This window comes from Penicillium griseofulvum (assembly GCF_001561935.1).
Source record: "Penicillium griseofulvum strain PG3 chromosome Unknown contig_84, whole genome shotgun sequence".
In the NCBI taxonomy this organism is placed as follows: Eukaryota; Fungi; Ascomycota; class Eurotiomycetes; order Eurotiales; family Aspergillaceae; genus Penicillium; species Penicillium griseofulvum.
Window position 1 is genome coordinate 1,915,116 of NW_024467475.1, and position 22,247 is coordinate 1,937,362.

A 22,247-nucleotide genomic window follows, 5' to 3' on the forward strand; every position below is an offset into this window, starting at 1 on the left:
TTGTCTACGGAGTACAAAGGCCAATTTCCGACCTCAAATTCAGGAGGTTTATCCTAAGATATTATTAGTACAATCTTTCCTGTTGGTTTTTCAAGAGTGTTTTTTTAGATAACCTTTTTGGGCCTCTTGTGTGTCTCTTTTTCCCTTTTTAGTGCTATAGCTGGAGGAATTCTTGGTAACGGATGGCCGCTAATAGCGAAAAATAAATTCCCAAACCTGACATTTCACTCTATTCATCTTGATACAGGGTAATTTAACCAGAATATCATAATAGTCCATCTAGGCAGCCATCGGCCCCATTCGACTATATCTATAACATCGTAACCCGATTGGTCACTTCGACGGCAGTCATGTGCCGATAAACGTTTTATCGTGACTTTCAATCAAATCGATCACCTTAAATATCCATTCATCACTTGAAATAATGAACCTAAAACATGGATGCTTTCATATCCAGGAAACGTCCACGGCTATCGGCTCTAAGCGATGAGCCCAGGAACGAACCATCAGATCCCCACGAAGACACCACTGATACCAAGCTAGCAATACTACTATCTCTCTACCCGGCTATCAAACAGGATGAGCTATTGGATATACTTGTATCCTGTGAAGGGTCTGTGGAGGCTGTTACTGAGCTCCTCTCTGCCAAAGGCTCCACAGGAGGCACACCTGTTGGCAAAAAGCGGGCTGCTGTTGCCTCAGCATTTGGCATGCAGACATCTCTCTCATCACATATTCTTACAACGACCGAAGATGGGAGCATGAAACCCATACATGAAAGCGCGAGGAATAAGAAGCTTCCGCCCTTAAAAAAGGGCAAAACATTACACCTTTATTCGCCTGAGGATATTGCAGCCTACACACCTTGTACTATCATCCACAATTTCCTGCCAGCTAAAGAAGCAGATGCACTTCTACTTGAATTACTTGATGAATCGAAGCACTTTTCTCGATACGACTTTCAACTCTTCAACCGCACCGTCCAGAGTCCCCACACGAATGCCGTGTATGTCTCTACACCCGAAGAACACCGGCAACAGACTTCGGAATACACTTATGGTGGCAGATATCTGTCAAATGTGCGCCAGGTAACACCACAGCTACGATTAGTGTCACGCCAAGTACAGAAAAGTGTCAACAACGAGATCAGCAAACGAATTCGAGACGTCTATCCTGACGGAAAGAAGTTAAAGTACATGTCCCCAAAAGAGTGGCGACCCAACGCAGCATTTGTCAACTGCTACGACGGGCCGAGTGAAAGCGTGGGATATCACTCCGACAAACTCACCTATCTCGGTCCCCACCCGGTGATAGGAAGCCTGAGCTTGGGCGTGACACGCGAATTCCGAGTCCGTCGAATAGTACCTCGGGATGACGACGAGACTACGGAAGAAGATCACAACGCCAAAAAGACCAGTCCAGTTTTAAATTCCGCACGGAACCAGACTGCATCGGCCGCACGCGCTGACGCCCAGGGCCAAATCTCAATCCATCTCCCACACAATTCTCTCCTTATTATGCATGCAGAAATGCAAGAGGAGTGGAAACACTCTATCGCTCCAACTCAAACCATTTCCCCACATCCGATCTCCGGGAACAAACGTATCAATATCACATATCGTTGGTACCGTGATACTCTGCACCCACGCTACACGCCACGTTGCATGTGTGACGAACCCACGATCCTCCGGTGTGTCCAACGCAAACATGAGACGCGAGGGAGGTACATGTGGATGTGCTATGCTGGATATGCACCAGGAAAGGAAGGATGTTCTTTCTTCCAGTGGGCTGAGTTCGATGATGACGGGGATCCGGTGTGGGGAAAGGAAGTCATTCAGGAAAAGGCTCCTCCTTTGGCAAACTTTTCGGCATCTCAATAGTTATGAACCTTATGTATGATAGAGATGCGGAATGATCCCGTATTTGACCTCGGATACACGAAATGAAGTGAAACGAAGTAACACGGACAACTGCACAAAGACAGATTCATTTGCCACAAAAACTTTGAAGACTGTGGTATTACCTAGACTGCATAACTCCAGGAAGGCGAATTTGAGTCCTATTGGCTTTTATTGCCAGCAGAAAATTGGCCCACTCCTTCTATATATATATATATGACTAACCTATTGTAGAAACTCTTAGGTTGATGTAGCAATGAAGTATAGCAGTTATCACGAAAGAGATACAAGCAATGAATCCTAAAACTAATGATTAATAGGACCCAACTCCAGTGATACGCAGATACTGTGGCTCAGGCGGAAAGTGGACGCGATCTCCACACTTTTAAGGGGTCCCCAAGCGTCTTGATACTCATTTGGACCAATTACACGTCAACTGTTGCTACATAGGTTTCACAGATCTTGCCTCTAAAGTATGCGAACGGACCGATCTCCAAGCATTATGTACAGAAATAGGTAAGATTGCCCAAAACAACCACTCAAGCTGGATATACGCGGAATCATCTCCGCTCTGCTCCGCTATGTTATAAGTACGGTGTAGAAAGCTGGCAAGCTTGGATTTTATATCTTCCGTTGCTAATCTTCATTGTCATTCTACCCGATCGACATCTGAACTCTACACTATGACTTCTGGAATTGAGGATACCTATGACTATATTGTCTGCGGGTAAGATATCTACCTTGACAATCTTATACTCTTTCTAACCATGAGACAGAGGAGGCACCTCTGGCTGTGTGGTTGCTGGTCGTCTGGCAGAAAATCCCGAAGTTACCGTCTTGCTGCTGGAAGCTGGACAGCATAATAAGGACCTAGAAAATGTTCATATGACTGGCGGGTGAGTTACAAAAGCCCAGTTGGAACAATCCTCGTCATTGACAGATTAGGTGGGCGAACAACTTCGATGCCGAGACAGATTGGAACTTCGTCACTCCTCCAATGGCAGGAGTTGATAACCGCCAAGTGAAGCTGAGTCGTGGTCGATTCCTTGGAGGCTGTAGCGGGTGCAATGGAACGCTTTGTATCCGTGGCAGCAAACTGGATTATGATGACTGGGGACTAGATGGATGGAGCGGAGAAGAGTTCTTTGAGTATATGAGAAAGGTAACATGATTCCACGCTGATATTGATACATATATCGAAGTATGTACTAACAAAGAGAGTAGTCAGAGACCTTCCACCCAAAAGCATGGTTCCAGGCCGATAGAGAGAGTCATGGATACTCCGGGCCACTTCACACAGAGCCACATGATCTAGCGCCCATCTCTCAGCTTCTGCTCGACTCTTATGTCTCGCAAGGCATGCCCTTGCATCATGACATGTTCAGCACTGGTGATGTTGTACAAGGATGTGGCCATGTACCTCGAACGGTATACCGGGGCATACGGACAACGGGCGCTGATTTCATCACAACCAAGAACCAAGGGAACATCACCATCAAGACAGATACGACTGTCGACAAAATCATCTTCAGCAAGCAGGAAAACGAGACTCGCGCTTCCGGCGTAGTCACACAAACCTCAGATGGCAGCTCTACCATCTACCACGCCCGAAAGGAAATCATCATCTCCGCAGGCGCCTACTGCAGTCCTGCAATCCTGCTTAGATCAGGTATCGGCCCCAAGGCAGAGCTAGAACATCACAATATCCCCTCTTTGGTTAATCTACCAGGCGTGGGCAAGAACCTCATCGACCACCTCGTCAGTAACCCCACACAACCATACCAGCATAAACCGTCCTAATAGCCCACTAGATCGTATTCATGTTCTACGAAACAGAAAAACAAGGCCTAACAAACGACCACCACGTCCATCACAACGACAACTTCGACCGAACCTACGCAGAATGGAAAGATCATAAAACGGGCTTCCTATCCACCTTCCCCTTCGGCGGCTTCGCCTTCGCCCGTCTCGACAACCGACTAAAAGACGAGCCACTCTGGCAAAACGCCCCGCGCAAGCCCGGCCGAGACCCAATGGGTCTCACGCCCCAGCAACCGAACATCGAGTTCTTCAACACAGAGTGCTACGGCGGACCTAAGCAATACGACCAATTCCCAGCTAACAACCAGCACGCTTTTTCCATGATTGCAGAGCTGTTTGCGCCGAAGTCTCGTGGCTCGGTGGTTCTGGAATCGGCGGATCCGAAGGTAAACCCAGTTGTCGATTGTAATTATCTGGATGATCCGCTTGATCTGCTGGTTCTTAGTGAGGCTTGTCGGTTTGGGAATGAGGTTGTTATGAAAGGTGCTGGGACTAAGGATATTGTTAAGGGGTCTTGGCCGTCGAATTTGAATCATCATACTTATAAATCGAGGGAGGAGTGGGTTCCGTATGTGAAGCAGCATGCGACTACTTGTGAGTTGGAGTGGAATTATGTTTGGTCGTGTTTACTGACGTTGATAGGCTACCATGCGGCGGGAACTTGTGCCATGGGGAAGACGGGGGATCCTAGGGCTGTTCTTGATGAGAAATTGCAAGTTAGGGGTGTTTCGGGGCTGCGAGTTGCTGATTGCAGTGTTATGCCTACATTGCATGGAGGACATACTCAGATGCCGGCGTATGGTATTGGAGAGAAATGTGCGGATCTAATCAAAGAAACATGGCGGATGGCGGGTAATGTCTATCCTCGCATCTGATACTTTATGATATCGAGTTTTGCCAGCATTTTGGAAGGGTTATGATGTTTTTGTGGTTATTTGCTCATGTCTGTATTGAGTTCCAGTGCTGGACTGGAACACAACTATTGGAAAGTCTCAATTAATTAGTCAAATAGCCAATTCCATCCAATTGAAACTCATACTCCAAGAGAATACCGAGCCTTCCTATACAAGTACAAATATAAAGCATAGCCCAAGTCTGTTAGGAGTAGAACAAGCATAAGGTCCATAAGAATAGTGTGATGACTCCAAAAGAGACGATTCAAACAGTTCATCTCAACTGAGTTCGCTTGAAGATCCCAAGCTGATACTGATAGCTTCATCATCCAGTTCATAGGACATTAGCGCCGAAACATTGCGACGATCGCCAGAAGAACGGGGTGGCACACCCGGGGTGCGCGAGATGGTGCAGTGAGTATCCAAACAAATAGTGTGCGGTTTCGGTAGCAAAGAGTGCTGATGCTCGAGGCGGGTGCTTAGAACATGCTGCGCAACCGGCTCAGAAGAATATGCCTTTAGAACACTGTTGATCTGCCGAATCAAATCTTCGAGCACCGGATGTTCAGTCAATTGAGTTTCCTGATAAAACCCGATCGGCACACCAATTTTCGTTTTGAAGACCCAGGTCTCCCCTGGTCGTAGCCGCGACAGATGGCAGTCTTCCATTGCCGACTCAAACTGGCATCCGTGGCCCTGCTCAACAAACAGTTTCAAGTCCGACAGGGCCCCAGGGCTGAGACCCGTACGAAGCTGACGAACGACTTTAGAGACCTTTCGCATGAAATGAACTTCGCGGGATCGTGGATCATCGGCATCGGCATCATAGAAAATGTGCCAGCCAAGTGGATGGTTTGCTGTGTAAAGAGGAAAGCGAAGCTGAGGGGAGATTGTATGGATACCGATAGCCGTGTCCACGTCAGATATGAACAGTTTTTCTGGTGGACATGCAGAAACGAATACTAGATGACAGAATGCTGCTCTGGGAGACTGGTAAAAGAGTCGGGATACCTGTCGAATGGAGTTACCTGCATCGGGGCATTTTCTCTTGTTCTTTTTCAACTGGCGGAGAGAGAAGGAATTCAGAGCAGTTCTCAAAGTCTCGAATGATTGGAACCCCAGCGGAAGCAATAGTTCAAAGCTGTTTCTAGAGCTTCCGTCAACACAGGCTAATGCTACTCTGTCACTGTTGATGGCCAGATTTGACGTAAGCACGGACGATGCCAGGACCATTGGCGTCACAAGGCTAACTGAAGACTGCTGCCTGTTTTATGGTCAGCAAAAACATGTTTTCTTTGACAAGTAAGACAATATGGCCAACTCACAAGCTATCAAAAAGTATAATAATGTCAAGGGGTGCAAGATTCGAGGTCTCAGGCAGGGAAATGGGCTCGACGTCGGCAGATACATTCACTGACGTCCATACAGACATCGAATCGGTGCCCATGCATGGCCATCCTGCGTAGGATCTCATTCTGGCAAAAGTGATAGGAAGCTCCAAGGGACAGATTAACCCGGATGACCCTGGGCGCAGCATGTTTGATAAAGACCGGAAACCACTATCCACTCTGGGTTTTTGCTTTGAGATAGTATCTGCTGGCGGTTCCAATGCGCCGGAATCCGAGGGTGACTTTGACGAGAGACATGGCTCTATAGAGCCGTAAGACCCGGAGCTCCAGCGAACGAGGAGTTGTGGCGCCAATTGATATCCACTGGGGGTCATGAGGTTCTTTCGAGGACCAACGCGGCGGCGCGAGGTCTGCAACAACAGTTAATAGGAACAAAACTATTCACACCAAGGGTAGAAATTACCTGGTCAATAAACGGGTCTTCATTATCAAGACCAGTCTTGCGAATACCTTGGGAAGATGTAGTATGATCCTGACGAACTTTCACCACATCGATGTTGTAAAGACTATCACTGAGAGAGGGGGTTCTAGTTGATGTTGCAAGCTCGCTTGAATCGTATTCCGCGCTTGTAGAAAGGGACGAACGGCGAGAAGGGATCTGTGGATATGACAAGCTCGAAAGAGAGCTAGATGTCGAGGTGGTTCTATGTATGGATGTGATGCATGAGGTGCGGCATTTGAGCACAGTGACCGGCGTAGTTGGTGTGTCCTTCATGGCGTCGTGGGATCTAAGTATGCTCTCTGTTCCTGATAGGAGGCTCAAACTCAATCCGAATATCTGAAGCCTCAGTGGCACGAGTTAAATCCAAGTGATGCGTGACGGGACTGGCCTCTGGGTCTGATGAGATTTTCTTGCGTCTCTGTTGCTTCCAAAGGGTGAAGCACGACAGACACGACAGGCACGACCCTTTGAGGGAATGAATACTCCAGTAATTGGAACACGCAAGAGCGATGACAACAACGAAGATGAGAACAACAATAGGAACAAGGACCAATGCAATAATTAAAGCTGAACTTTTGATATCATATGATAACTTATAGGTCATTGTGCTCGAATATATTGATGTGAGGAGGAGAAATGGGAAAGGGAAGAACATTGAAGCCATATGCTCCTGCCGCTCTCCAGAGGACCGACGACTAAGACGGCAACGACGATGTCATTCCCATGTCTCACGGACGGGAGATCCATGGGATTCTCCAACCTTAAGTCGATAAACATTTTTGTCAAATAAAGGCCAAGAAGCAATTGGGTATCATAATCCATCAGGTAGCACTTATACCCCGTTCCCCGTCATCGCAACCATCTTCTCCCTGACTGAGTTCATGGTTGTATCATCCAGTCGCGAAAACCGGATCTAAAAGGTGGTAAGCATAAGTCAAGAATGGGAATCGAGGGTTATATACCGTTTCATCTATACCCCCACGACCAGCACCTCCATACAACATCGGCTCAGAATGAGAGTTTTCAATCTCATCTTTCACCCGCCTAGCCCAAATTCCATCCCAATGCCAATCCCCCGGAAGCCGAGCCTGCGGGCTTCCTCGTTTCAGTTGTCCTCGAGGGCCCCCTCGACGATGTGCCTGCCATGCATGCCATGCTCCAGGGTTCCCGGCGACCTCAACCGGTAGCGAATCCAAAACTAATTCGTCGTCGAACGTCGACCGAATGTAATCCAATATCTCGGACACTGGAACGACATCCCTCCGTTCCGCAAACTGATCTGTAGCAGGTGCCTGGGCCAAACGTGGCGCTTCTACATCGCCGCCCTCGCTAGCCGCTGATGTCACTGGAGGGTTTGACACGTTCGATTCTTCACCATTATCTGTAACCGGATCGGCAGAGCTTGCATGTCCCGCCGACGCAGCACTTGCACTAGTACCGCTTACATTCCGTGATGTGTTCCCTGATGCCATGCCCCGCTTTGCTCTACCAAACCAATGAGGGAATCCATGGCGCAGACTGAATCCGCCAGGCGGCAATCGTTCATCATCCGTTGCACTGACGGGATTATCACTTGCCGAGCCAGTGCTAAAGGTATATGTGGTGAGAGGCACAATCAATGGGTGGAACAGGTCGGTTGCGAAGGTGACTAGAGGAGGAAGATCGGGATAGGTGTCTGGGAAGCGGATTTGGAATCGGAGAACGGCCGAAGCATAGGGGCCTGCAAACGGGAGTTAGTCGACGCGTGGTGCAATAAGTAACAATTTCGAACTCACCTGAGCGAACAAAAATCACTCCATTCCAGAGTGTCGGGTCTCCGGGCGCGAGGCTCACATAAACTCCTGGCGGTGCTGCACGTCTCAAGCTGGCGCTGTGGTGGGGTCAGTACACGGATTGGTCTATGCGGAATAAACGAGACTCACAATTCCAGGTGGAGCTGCTGCTTTCGAAGTGAAGGTATGCAAGGCAACTTGGAGGTCGACATTTCTACTTTAGCAAAGAAGGAAGTTGGGAAGATCCCCGGGGTTGATGCCAGCTTATCGCCTTATCGCCGATCGATATCGAACCTCAAAACATCCATCTCAAGGCACGGGAGTTCCAATCTTGTACATGAGTCAATATTTCGATGTTTTTACAAATGCAGGGATGTGCTATGTATTTCTTTGGTCTTAACATCCATCCGTGCCGCTAAGCTTACTTGAACAAAAACAACCCTGAGACCATCTGATATCTCCTACCTGTTCTGTGCAAGGCATTGCACTGACTATAGACGGTAAAGTCTTCTTTACTGAGCACAACAAGATTGCTAAGGAGAAACATCTTCTATGGCGGGAAAGATATAGGTATGTTCCTTGGGCATATAGGACTGACTTACTTCGGAAAGATAAAACCGTTGACACTCCCCAAGACTAACGAATTATATTGAGGAACTATGAACCTTTACCGCCCCTCCTCAACACAGAATGCGAGTGGAAGTAGAAGGCCAAGGTGAGCTTTTTCTGTATCACAGTCGCATAAACGTATATATTCGCTGTATAGCCCCATAGGGTAGGATCACTATCGTTCGTTGTCACATCTCCAATGCTTGCTAAGAATAAGGATCAAATGTCTGTCCTCGTTGTAGGCTATTTTGTCATGTATAACTTCGAGGCTACGCTCTATTGATGGCGACCACATATCTTCGTGCTTGGGGGCTCCATGCTTTATTGCAAATTTTTCAAGGTCATTGGGAAAATTACACCAAATAATTCTCTATTCTCAAGGTCGTTATCTTTGCAGTAGAAATCATCATCGTATATGTTCACCTCAAGACCATTCGCCGAATAAAAGGAACCTGGATAAGTGCTAAAAACTAAGTTCAGGAACGAGTTGAGTGGCGACTACTGTATCTGATCGAAGAAAGCAAAGGGTATATTCTAGTAACTTTCGGCTGGGCTTCCGCCGGCTCTTGGCCCCATAAAGACTAGCGTGTACTAAATATGGATAAACTCCATACTTCTAGAATATCGCCTCTAATGTGTCATTTTTTTGTGCCTTGAAATGAATTCGATTTCTGTGAAGTATAGAAGAGGCCGAGATCCCGAAGTCCCGATCCCTGGAAATCTTATCTAAGGTGGCGTGATAAGCTAAGGGATTTAAGGATTTGAAAGTAAAAATTAACGTTTTTTTCAAAAGGGAAAGTGGAAAGGTGGGGCCCCCAACAAAACCCCATGGGTCCCAACAAGCGGGTGGAGGCATTTTTATAGTATTTTGATATTTTAAGTATTTTATCTTTACTCCGTACAACATACTGTGTAAAGTCATTTATAGATTCAATATTATTTCTCTAGTCAAGCTGTCAAGTCAATGTGAATCTATATTTGAAATATATATGCTGCGATGGTAGAATAATGTTGAGGCCATTGGAAGATTGGAATGCCGTACAACATGTGCCACGCCGAATTACATCCGGAGAGCCAAAGAGAAAGCTGGAAAAAGTGGAATCACATGCCCCTTGTGCATACCACTGCCGAGCCATCTCCAGCCCTGGCTTACAGACCGACTTGAAATATTTGCAGATGCGAATTGTCCAATACAAAAAGCAAAATCAATTTGCCACGCGATCTTGCATATTGGATTCGCTAGTGATAACTCCAGACCAATCCACAACTACTCCGTATGCACTCCGTACTCCATATGTTTGATACGACAAACAAAACTTTGACCCGCCGAGGTAAGTTGATCACTTCAATCTATCCACCTGTAGGGACGCCTTCACCGTATTGTTGACATGTGAAAGCGAGAAACGCACTCATAGGAGCACCAGATAGAGTCTAGATCACATCACATTCATGATCAGACCACTCGTAACAATGCAATTCATAAAATTGTTGGGGCGAACGGAACTAAGTAGACGGGAGCGTATAATCATAGAACATTGAAGTAAACCAGTAAACCATACTCTGTAGTACAAATGAGAGAGGCATATCAGCTGAGAGGAGCTGAGAGGAGCTGAGAGGAGCTGAGAGGAGCTGAGAGGAGCTGAGAGGGGCTGAGATGTGCATACAGAAAAGAGATCAGCCCTATTCTGACTTTTCTGTCTGCGAAAAGTCGAAGGCAAAGAAGGATCTGTAATTTTCAAACTACAATACGGTTGGATTTGACTATAAAGCTATTGTGGCGGTATGAAAATTACCGCCCCACGGTTCCATGGTTGAATTTGATGTTTTTTTGTTTCAATTTTCCCCTTCAATTTTTCGGTTCTTGAAAGGGGAGCTATTTCCTTCTCTCTTCTTGTCCTTTGCTTTCTTTTTATTTGGTTAATTGCCTGCTTTCTCGTTGGCTCTTCTTCAGAACGGGTCGGCTTTTTCCTTGTGCAACACCCAAAACTTAAAAAAACATATTGTGAGTACTAGGTTCTGGCACCTTGACGAATCCCAACTAATCTGATCATAGGTTCTTGCATTCGTTTTAGTATAGAAAGGGATACTTTAGTATACCCACCGTTCGGATTTAATCACTGTCAAATTTACCATGTCTTCTACCGCTATTCCCAAGCGCGTTGCGCTCAATCGCAATCAGTCCTCAACGGCCAGCTCTGTGTCGCCCTCGCCCTTTGACAGCCCTCACCAGTCCCCCTCCTCTACCTCTCTTTCCTCAATGGGTTCGGAGCAGGAGGCTAGCAAGATGCTCGATACCTACGGCAACGAGTTCAAGATCCCCGACTATACGATCAAGCAGATCCGCGATGCCATTCCCGCTCACTGCTTCCAGCGCTCCGCAGTCACTAGTTTGTACTATGTCTTCCGGGACATGGCCATCCTAGGATCCGTCTTCTACCTCTTCCACAACTATGTCACCCCCGAGACCGTTCCCTCGATGCCAGCCCGCGTGGTCCTCTGGACCCTGTACACCATCGTGCAAGGTCTTGTCGGCACCGGTGTGTGGGTTCTAGCTCACGAGTGCGGCCACCAGGCCTTCTCTCCCTCTAAGGTCCTGAACGATACTGTTGGCTGGATCTGCCACTCCCTTCTGCTCGTCCCTTACTTCTCCTGGAAGATCTCCCACGGCAAGCACCACAAGGCCACTGGAAACCTGGCTCGCGACATGGTCTTCGTTCCTAAGACCCGTGAAGAGTACGCTACTCGCGTCGGCAAGGCCTTGCATGAACTCGGCGAGCTGTGCGAGGAGACCCCCATCCTGACCGCCGGCCACCTTCTGGCCCAGCAGCTCTTCGGCTGGCCCATGTACCTGCTCAACAACGTCACCGGCCACAACAACCACTCCAAGCAGCCCGAGGGCCGCGGTGTTGGCAAGCAGAACGGCTGGGGTGGTGGTGTTAACCACTTCAACCCCTCCAGCCCTCTGTACGAGGCCAAGGATGCTAAGCTCATTGTCCTGAGTGACCTGGGTCTCCTGCTCACTGGCTCCGCCCTGTACTACATTGGCAGCAACTTCGGATGGTTGAACCTGCTGGTCTGGTACGGTCTCCCTTACCTGTGGGTTAACCACTGGCTCGGTAAGTTTGCAGACAAAAAAAAATCAGCTCTTTTGCATAACTTTTGCTAACAATATCCCTCGCAGTCGCTATTACCTTCCTCCAGCACACCGATCCTACCCTTCCTCACTACCAACCCGAAGTGTGGAACTTCGCCCGTGGCGCTGCCGCTACTATCGACCGTGACTTCGGCTTCGTCGGCCGCCACATCTTCCACGGTATCATTGAGACCCACGTGCTGCACCACTACGTCAGCAACATCCCCTTCTACAACGCCGACGAGGCCAGCGAGGCCATCAAGGTCGTCATGGGCGACCACTACCGCACTGAGGCTCACACCGGCTGGACTGGTTTCTTCAAGGCCATGTGGACCTCTGCCCGTGTCTGCCACTTCGTTGAGCCCACCGAGGGTGCCACTGGTGAGAGCCAGGGTGTTCTGTTCTTCCGCAACACCAATGGCATCGGTATTCCTCCTGCCAAGATGGCGCCCAAGGCTCAATAGACGTTGAGCCCTTGCTGGTTTTGGTTTTGGTTCTGATTATGTTTTCTTTTTTTCCTCTCGCATTGTTCTGATTCGATTTGAGCTTTGATGTCTTTGTATACTTTGTGTGCATATCCATGGATGTATACGCAAGGTGCAACGTGATTTTCTCATGGGACAGTCATGGAATTTGATGCTTTGTTCTCTTTGACGCTCAAGCTCTTCTATGACTGTTCATCTTTCCTTAGACCCTTAGATTCGTTATGTTCCTTCGGTTGGGGTTTGAGCTGTTGGAAGGAGGTGAGGGGAAAGAAAGAAAAGAACCTGATGAAAAGGAGAAAGATGATTGTTTAGAGAAATGTTTTTTTTTGTCGCTGTCCGTATATATGATTATGGTTAATTTGAAGCGTATTCTTTTCGTCTTTCTGTTCCTTGCCTCCTTACAATACAAATAGACTGTGAATCAAATGATGAAATAGTGTGATACATGAGAATCACAAGGCATCTAGCCCCTCAAGCATGTTCAAGTGAAGTCAAGACATCTAGTAAAAAAGAGAAGATGTAACTTTACATTGGTTCGACAAAGCAACATCATTGAAGTCCCCCAAATCCAAGTTTATAGTCCCAAATGGATCGATACGTAGGTTGTTCCACCGCAACTTTGAGTCACAGAAATTCATTGCGCTTTGTTCACATCCTCGGCCCTCAAAACCTTAGAACTACAAATTACATGTAAGGTGCTGTAGATCTCACCACTCATGTAGTAAACTTTCGATATCCAGGATCAGCACTGCACAGATAATGTCTATCATTTGGAATATTTGACTTTTGCTTGAATGTTAACATCTTTCTGTTTCGTATCATACAATAATGACTGTACAGAAAAGAATTGCGTTGGGTATATCATGTCTCATAGTTCTGTTGCTGTTCTAGTCAAGTCAACGTATTAGCATACTATATCAAACTATCTGGAATAGGTTACATTCAATGCTCTCCAAAATAGATTGTAGCTTTAGTAAGAATGAAGTCGGTAATATAAGAAATCAGACGAATCAGTCATGACTTTTACTTCTCAGGCCACCTTTCCAGATTTCAAACTCTACCTCGCCACTTCTTCTACTCGGTTGACCATTTCTCAGTGTATCCTTGGGACCTGCCGTCCACGGCGAGAACACAAGTTTCATCGTCCTCCGCGTGGTGGATTCCAAGTGTGGAGTAGATTGATGGTTCTGCGAGTCAGGAGCTCTGCTCTTGAGAGATGGGGCAGGCATTGCTATTGAGTCCGGGTCCCGATTGGTGTTGTCATTTCCTCCGCTTTGGGACTGAAATGCGTCCTGGGTAGCCATGTATGCATGGTCTTCCATGGAAACACCTACATGGGATTCTTCCTTTTTCAGCGCGATTCGACAGGCGATCTGTGTTGACCAGACGAATCCCAGCGCCGGCTTCTTCATGGACCCACTCTCTGGGTACGCGCCATCACCCCAGCCGGAGTGGAATCGCTCCTGGTGAGCCAAATTCAACATGCTATTGCGTGCTCGAGGAGCAATCAGGTACGAGCCGTCGAAGTTTTTATCGTCTGGTGCGTGGTATGGTGATGGGGAGATGGCAGGGGAAGATGACGGTGGCTGGCTATTTCTAGTGGCTAACTGTTCAGTTCGGGATTTTGGGAGGGGGGAGACAGGGCCGGATCCACGGCCTGGTGTTTGGCTTGGGATGGACAACCCTGCTCGTGGAGTTTGCTCGCTGCTTTTTAGATCCTCGAAACGGTCGGAGACTTGGTTTGCGACCACGATAGCGACGTCTTCCTTTACGGCGAGGGTGCGCAGTAGATGGCCCAGTTTGTTGAGCTGGGATGATCGCTTGGTGACGGATTGGAAGTCGTGCGATGTGTATTCAGCGCGGTAATTGGACGTTATTGAATCGATGATGACCAGGCCGATATTATAGCGTTCAATGGCGACGGGAAGTTGGAAATTCAAGATGTGGTCTTGTGACTCCAGGTCTATGGCGTTGATCGATAGGATATCCTGCATCGAAGGTGCCTGCTCAGCGGGGAGAGATGACAGGATAGGGTTGCATTCTAGGAGCTGTGAGAGTCGTGGCGTAGATAGTGGGTGTTCTGTCGATATGTATATGGCACGCCGCCGTAGCCCGTGTGGTTTGTGTAGCTGGACGGCCAGACATAGGCTTAGAAGGAACTGGGTCTTGCCGCTTCCACTGGATTTCGATCCACATGTCAGATTGACCTGCCTATCCGGCTAAGCTTTGAAATAAACACCTATAACGTACCTCTCGCCCGTAACTTCTGTGACATACCCAGTGGGAATTCCGCCTCCGAGGAGTGCATCCATAGCAGGGTCAAGAGTGCTTATAGTGTTCCATTGTAACGCGCGCTTAGTCGAGCCGGTTGTCCTGCTCGCCACATCAGGGTTTATACTGGAGCTGGGTCCATCGTTGATCCCTGTATTTATTTGTGGCTTTTCGAGGCCAACATCGGTGTGCAATGCTTCGACGATGCGGGAGGAGAGCCGGCGAACGTCTGCGGGAGGCACGCGGGCACGCTTTGCGATCTCAAGAGAGTCAAGTGTGATAAGGTCGACAGTGGTGACTTTAGCTCGATCGAGGGGAGGGAGTATGTGTGCGAAGGGTTTCGTTACAAAGCCAGGTAGGATTAACGGAAGATCCATAGGAAAATCGCAGTCGATGTGAGAGTTGATATTGTGATTCTAGATTGTTCAAGGCCTAAACCAATCATAGCGGGGATTAATAATGTTCGTCTATTGGCCGATTCGAACCAGCGACGTCCACGAGTGGATACAGTCACGTGAAATCCCGAAAGCGTAATAACCAATTAAACACCGTAAATAGGCCCACTTCTGTATACCCTCAAAAAATGGTCTGTAAGAATGAAAAAAATAGGTGCTTCTCTTTGATTGAGCGTGTCATCCTTAGTGCAGGGGCCATGCTAATCTTCTCTGTATATTTTCTGTTGACCATATGCCCCGAAGGGCGAAGGGAGCTCCCTTAAGTTCAATATAGCCTCACTTTTCGGCCGTAACATACCGCCTATTCGTACAGATAGATAGTAGACTGCCAGGTCGGGCACATACTCACCATTCTTTGGGGTTATCAGGCCCACAGATAGCTCTGAGCTGAATGTTACTTGGGGTTTGCAACATGGCATTCGGAACTTGGAAAGTTAAAAGGATGGAGCCTATGGAATAGCCGACACTAAAGTGTTTATAGTAGGGGCTAAGGATCTCATGAGCACTTTTAACACGGCTTGGTTACGTTTGAATCCTTCAAAATGACACTTACCTAAACTACAGTTCCCTTTTTCACCCGGATTTTGCTAGTTTTGAATAAGAGGGAGAGGAAACAATCCTCACAAGGAAAGTTAAACCATAGCAAGTCAAGAGGCAGTGAGAGAGTAGAGAAACCCGTGAACAAATAATTCGCTTAGGACATACATATGTAGGCAGGGATGATTATAAACAACGCTGTATGCTACCTACTGGAGAGTGTTCTAGGTTTCAAGGCAGAATTGCAAGGAAAGGCAAACGAACACTGCATGAATTCTCAACAGCAAGGAAGGGTACATAATGAGGTTATTTTTAGACATGCAAAGCGATACATACTCAGTTTACTAATATCAAGAACATAGTCAGCCTTGGGGTCTCCGAGGAGTTTCACTAAGCAACTTTAGGGCTTCGGGGTGTGCTGGTTGATGTGACACCTTGTAGAGCTGGAATAATATCACCCCAACGGATGAACATTCCCATGCCTGGTGAGATTTAGTGTGTATCACTTGGTAATGACAACCCTGGTTGACTTCTGCCTTCACCTCTCGTCTCTTGATGCTAGCATCAACCTATTCCGCACGGAGTAATCCGTACATATAGCCGATCTCCTAGTTAGGCAAGTCATAGAAGCTCAATGGCCCCCAAGGATTGAGGACTACTCCATACACAATATCAAATATACGCAGGGTGAAAGGACAGATACCTTATAGATGAAACTGTGCTATGGATATATAGCCCCTGGGGTTGGTTAATTAATTATACATGCCATCCATGATTCACAATTCCCTCCTCACAGCCGAACTGTTATCCCTTGTATTATACATTTATGAAGTGGAGAAAATCAAAACAAAACTGTTACAGGTATAAAATGTAATATTGAGAACTCTGATTGTACGATTTATGTACAAGTTATCTTGTACAGAGTACGAAGCCGGTACCTTTGGCGTTCTGCATTTGGCAGGTGAGTTTGAAATCGGGCAGGGCCGATGCATCCGTGCCAAATGAGGGTTTGAAAATGCAAAATTATTGGAAGTTGTGGTTTTGTTCACTCCATTAGTTGGTGTTAGTGTATACGCCATTGGGGACCAAAGTCGACAGATCATGTGTCTATTAGGTGTATTGTGCGATAACTATCTGATGTCACTATGACCCGTCCCAGTGCCATTAGTTGTATAAGAGAATTAACTTGTTTCGTGAATTTTGGGAAGTCTGGTCTAGTCTGTGGTTGAGGATATCTACTATGGTTTCTATATGGCAGTAGAAAAATTGAACCGGTTTATTCCCAAGTCTATGAAAAGCGATGAAATGATAAATCACTTCAGTCTTAATTGTTCTGGGTAGATTTTGAGTCGTCCCAGGGATCTGGACAAACGTACCATCGGGATTTGGTTGTGGATCCTGTCTACCCGTACGGAGTACGGAGTATGTTGTATGCAGTTGAATTTATGTATGCGATCTACGTGCTATCAAGTGTGGCTGGGCTTTTTGTCAGAAGCAAACATAAGGACAATCTGGACCGTGTAGAACATATCGGGTAGGAAATAATGTTATAGTATACTTCATAGATAAGAGCCGGCTCTTCACTGCTACTAAAAGTCGTAAATATGATAGATTACGATTGGAGGGGGAAAAGCTTCAATCTATTCTGGTGTGACTGTATTACACTACAAGACTATCATTGATAGAAAGGAGAAAGTTTATATTCTCTAGCCTTTGACGCCCCTTCGATTCGCTTAGCAGGCACTCATAGGGGGGAGACCCCTTGAGCCGTCCATTTCAGAGATAGTTCAAACGCAAAGACGGGACCAGAGCGCTAGTATTATTAACCGCTTGCACAGGGGGTTTCTGGAGCCGAGACGAATATTACAAGGTTATATAGGTATGGAGTACTCCGTACTACGTACAACATACAGAATAACATAATTCAGTTGATCAAGGGGAGCACTTACATAAATGTAGATCTTGTACGGAGTATAACAAGAGGAACTCCTACCAAATGCTAACTGTCCCTTCAATACGGCATATGGAGTATATGACGAAGTCAATTAATTGTGGATATATTATTATATTATTAGGAACGATAACCCCGGATTCGTTCCCTTTCCACAAACATAGAATACAATACATATGGAATGACAGCCAAGAGCCTACTGGGTGCTAACGAGATATCCGCGATAAAGTGAATCCTTCTAGAATATCAAAGCGCTGAATCATGACAATACTATGGTCTTCGGGGCGCCGCGGGTTTACCATGCTTACGGCTGAAATCCTTCAATGATCGGGGGTTGGAGAAGGCCACCACTACTTCGTATATACGGAGTAACTAACAATCGCTTACAGATCATGGGGTACTTTCAACGTCACCTTCCCTTCCAACATTACTCCATGCTTAGAACCTATCATCATTATTGTATTGATTATGTACCCCGTAGATTCAATGGTGAATACTTGCATTGAGCCGTGACGATCCCCAACCCCTGCAACACATGGCTTAGCGGGGGCTGATCTTTGACGAAGCTTGGACCGTGTGTACGACTGTAAGTACCGACTAAGAAACAGTGAATAAATGAAAAGCAACCAGGAGTCATCATTCATGAACAACATAGACGATCTCCATCGCCACAAAGAATTTTGGTACGGAGTACTCTGTACCTAATTGAAGTATACCGGGGCTGGATCACGGAGTACATTTACTTGCATTATTACTCGGAACATTTGTAATGTATTTTGTTGTACCTTAGTCATAAGAAAGTGGGCCGAGGGCATTCTTGAGTCAGACCAATCGACTAAAGTTGGTGCAGTAGTTTCTCATGGCCCGAGTTCCCTGGTACTAAAAAGCCGGAGATCTGCAATTGAATATAATTACTCTGTATAATTATTTCGGAATATAACGCGTACCCTGTATGGAACACGGAGTACGGAGTACTCCGTACACATTACCATTGATATGAAAAGTCGCGTTCAAGTCTACCTTACCAGTGCACATCAAAACCGTTAGACCAGGCCTGGTCTCGAATTCATTGCTAGATTGACTCCGTGCTATTCAATGCAACTAAATTCGTATGCCCTATAAGGTAGTACGCAGTATGAAGTCCATGTTCACAATTTTGGTCTCGGTCTGTTCAACTCATGAGTGTTTGGAATACATAATGTGACGGTACAAAATAGCTTGTTCGGTGTGGACCGTGTGGGGTGCAATATAGGATCCCGTTACGGAGTACGGAGTATAGCAAAAGGAAGAATTCTATGAAGATCCAATTGTAGATATCGAAATCTTGATACTCGGTACTTGATACTCTATATACGATCTCAGATTCATATTGACCTGGTATTCAGATATTGACGGGATGACACCCGGGTCTAGTTAGTCTTGGATGCTCATTAGAGCCATCGCTGATTGGCTTAGTGTAGTCGGTCTAGCCAGGCTGTGAGAGGGGATCGGTGGTTTGATGCAGTCTAGCTAAGCGAATCATGTCTTCTGACGACTCAACAATCAGGGCCCCAAGGATCTTACTTCTGGATCGGGGAGTTGAAAGTTCCGAGGTCCTTTGCCTTCTATGTTCTCAGGGGGACTAGTCCTGTAATGAGAATACATGGTATTGAAGTTTATCAGTGAAATCTCTTCAACTAATATCCTATAGATATGGAAATGAATGTTGGAATCAAAAACGACATGTTCATCTTATGAGAGTAGTTTAATATAAGCATAGGACATTATGGAGACCAGGGAAAATAAAGCAACTCCGATCCGTTGGACTGGGTTGCCAGACCCTTGGAACCCAAGAAGATAGACGCCGGGTAACATGGAGGCTGTTCCATGGAAAAATAAATACGATGTCTTACAGCGGAAAAAAGCAAATAGATCTACATACTCTGTACGGTCGAGTTGATACATAAGATTTCATATTTCCTGATCTAATTATATCATATTGCCACTATTATACCAAGGTATTATTCAAAATCAGATGGAAAATGCGATCAATTTGGCCTTAATTACTCTTTAGATGTTATTGTATATGGCATGGAGTATATATTCTATGTTCATATTTCTTTAAAAAAAGGGTTATACAAAATAGAAATTGAAACATAGAAGGCAACCATACTATGGGGACCTGCGGCATCCTACGGGGGCTAAACAGGTATGTACAGTATGTACTTTCATACCGCAATTACATCGTACCCATCGGGAGGCGTACCAAGTCTCGGGGGTCTGTTAACCTGCTAGTGTCACTTCCCTGCCCCCCCTCTCTCTTCTTTTTTTTCACACTCGACTTGTTTCTTGATGACTCGAAGTTCAAATTTCCTGAATTAATCAGGAATCAATTTACATTTTGAACGGGCGCTTGTTTGAGTACAACCTTAGAAGTCTTTGCAACGACTTCTATGAGGGAAATTAGGGGAGAACAAGGCCAATACATATCAACATAAATTCAGCGCTTGTGTTAAGGCCCCGTTGATTCTGGATTGTGCGTTGCACTCCGTGACAGAATCGACATAGGAAGAAACCTCCTCCGACCACGCGACTTTTTCTGATACTGCGACCGGCAGAATATCTGGGGATAGGAGCATCAATCCGCGAAAATGGCGAGCAGACCACCCATCATGCCGCCTCATAATGAGACTGAGCACTCGGTTAGCCGGATTACTCGTGAGGGCAAACAACTCACATACAAATTGAGCGTGATGCAACAACCAGAGCGAGCAAGAGCTTGTGGTGCAGGAGCAAAGTGTGAGTATTTGCTGGGCCTACATAATCAGGCCTGCGCGTTGACTGACCATCAATAGCATCTGCCGACCGTCGCCCTGTTGACCCACCGCCTGTGGTCGAGCTGCGCATTTTCGAGTCTGACCCGGGTAACGATGCGCAGAAGACCGATATCACCTTCGCCTACAACGCCAATTTCTTCCTCTATGCAACCCTTGATACTGCACGCCCTATCGCCCACGGGCGCGTGGGTGGAGCGCAATCATGCCCTGTATTAACTGGTGTACCTGTTGCTGGTATCGCATATCTCGATCGTCCTTCACAAGCAGGCTATTTCATCTTCCCAGATCTGTCAGTGCGTCATGAGGGCCGGTACCGGTTGAACTTCCACCTGTATGAAGAAATCAAGGATGCCAAGGATGCCGACAAGGATTCCACTTTACCTCCTCCTAACCAAATAGCTCATTCCGCTGCAGCAAAGCCCGGCACCCCGCAAGCATTTCTCCATTTCCGTCTCGAGGTCAAGTCGGTACCGTTTACCGTCTATAGTGCCAAGAAGTTCCCTGGTCTAGCGACCAGCACTTCTCTGAGCCGTATCATTGCTGAGCAGGGTTGCCGTGTTCGCATTCGTCGTGATGTTCGCATGAGACGTCGGGGCGACAAGCGAGACGAGGACTACGACGAGGAACGCGCAGCTGCGTATGCAAGATCGTCGGATCGTTTCACGACACCCGACAGATACGCAGCCTCGATGGAACGTCCTAGATCAAACAGCAATGGCAGCAATATGGAATCGCCATACGGCTTTGTTCCCCCGGATCGGCGACCATCTGCGCCCGACTATGGCTTCCAATGTCCGCAACCATACCAAAGACCCATGCCACCTGGACCCATGCCACCTGCGCCCATGGCACACTCCCAAACACCTTCATACCAATCGCACCTTTCATTTGGTTCCACACCTTCACATTATCCAGCACCTCACATGCCTGCTACACCTCCACCGGTCGCACCGCAAGGTATGTACTCGCCACAACACGCATACACCCAGATACGACACCCATCCAACGCCTCCGAATACGAGGGAACGCCAATTGCGTACCCCATCCCGCCCCAAGTACCTGCGGAACGGGGTGGTTATCCCAAGCCTTCAATGAATTCCTATCGCATGGAGGCACCAAAAACAAACTCATATATGGATTCCCGCGTTGCTGAACCAAGTGTATACCCATCCACGCCTAATATACCGGCACCACGTTCTCAAACGCCGAACACGGTCCAGGCCATCCCGCCCCTCAAGCCCTTGTCAAATGAATATGGCAACCAGATTGTTCCTTCTGTGGAAACCACATCACCCGGTGGTAGCAGCGGCGGATATGATAATGTCAGAGGAAAGCGTATGGTATATCAAACTGGGCCAGCGTACGGCAAAAGAAGTCATGAAGATACTTTCGGCATTGATGACCGGTCAATGCAGAACGGCATGCGGCCTGATACCGAGCCTTATCCGAGCGCTTACCGCGATTACGCAGGAGGAGAAAGTCGCTCTTCACTGATGGCTGAAATGGGCATTCAGTTGGCCTACAAACGTGCGAACGGCAAAATGGTCATGAAAGCTCCTCCGACCTAATAATATTTGAGATGGCCTTAACATCATGCCATGGTGAAGGGAAACACGATATACTCGCCTTGGAGTTTCGATAATTGAACCTGAAAACGGCCTATGGACTGGATTCTTGTGATGGTACTTGGTTGGGATCTTTTTTTTTTGTACATGTCTGATTCCCTCGTTGCGGCTACTCGAGCCTCGAATATCT

At 47.0% G+C, this 22,247-nt stretch overlaps 6 protein-coding genes across 6 annotated transcripts; 4 read left to right on the forward strand and 2 right to left on the reverse strand.

Moving 5' to 3' along the window:
* Positions 1-437: 437 nt before the first annotated feature.
* Positions 438-1,880, forward strand: PGRI_052440 (putative CUE domain protein; the record flags this gene model as incomplete). The annotated part of the gene is made up of 1 exon (XM_040792957.1): positions 438-1,880. The coding sequence occupies one exon, from the start codon at positions 438-440 to the stop codon at positions 1,878-1,880; it is 1,443 nt and encodes a 480-aa protein (XP_040644924.1).
* A 701-nt stretch (positions 1,881-2,581) lies between these two features.
* PGRI_052450 (GMC family oxidoreductase) lies at positions 2,582-4,594 on the forward strand (the record flags this gene model as incomplete). Its single annotated transcript, XM_040792958.1, has 6 exons — positions 2,582-2,625; positions 2,675-2,794; positions 2,844-3,060; positions 3,123-3,656; positions 3,710-4,313; positions 4,362-4,594. 6 exons carry the CDS (start codon positions 2,582-2,584, stop codon positions 4,592-4,594), a joined length of 1,752 nt encoding a protein of 583 aa, XP_040644925.1.
* Positions 4,595-4,891: 297 nt separating this feature from the next.
* Positions 4,892-8,447, reverse strand: PGRI_052460 (putative ubiquitin-conjugating enzyme; the record flags this gene model as incomplete). The annotated part of the gene is made up of 7 exons (XM_040792959.1): positions 4,892-5,876; positions 5,938-6,371; positions 6,425-6,619; positions 7,302-7,376; positions 7,426-8,183; positions 8,239-8,333; positions 8,386-8,447. 7 exons carry the CDS (start codon positions 8,445-8,447, stop codon positions 4,892-4,894), a joined length of 2,604 nt encoding a protein of 867 aa, XP_040644926.1.
* A 2,528-nt stretch (positions 8,448-10,975) lies between these two features.
* On the forward strand, positions 10,976-12,441 carry PGRI_052470 (oleate delta-12 desaturase odeA; the record flags this gene model as incomplete). The annotated part of the gene is made up of 2 exons (XM_040792960.1): positions 10,976-11,960; positions 12,026-12,441. 2 exons carry the CDS (start codon positions 10,976-10,978, stop codon positions 12,439-12,441), a joined length of 1,401 nt encoding a protein of 466 aa, XP_040644927.1.
* A 1,031-nt stretch (positions 12,442-13,472) lies between these two features.
* PGRI_052480 (putative DNA repair protein (Rad57)) lies at positions 13,473-15,110 on the reverse strand (the record flags this gene model as incomplete). Its single annotated transcript, XM_040792961.1, has 2 exons — positions 13,473-14,640; positions 14,713-15,110. 2 exons carry the CDS (start codon positions 15,108-15,110, stop codon positions 13,473-13,475), a joined length of 1,566 nt encoding a protein of 521 aa, XP_040644928.1.
* Positions 15,111-20,306: 5,196 nt separating this feature from the next.
* Positions 20,307-22,060, forward strand: veA (sexual development activator VeA; the record flags this gene model as incomplete). Its single annotated transcript, XM_040792962.1, has 2 exons — positions 20,307-20,454; positions 20,511-22,060. The coding sequence occupies 2 exons, from the start codon at positions 20,307-20,309 to the stop codon at positions 22,058-22,060; spliced, it is 1,698 nt and encodes a 565-aa protein (XP_040644929.1).
* Between the last annotated feature and the right edge of the window lie 187 nt (positions 22,061-22,247).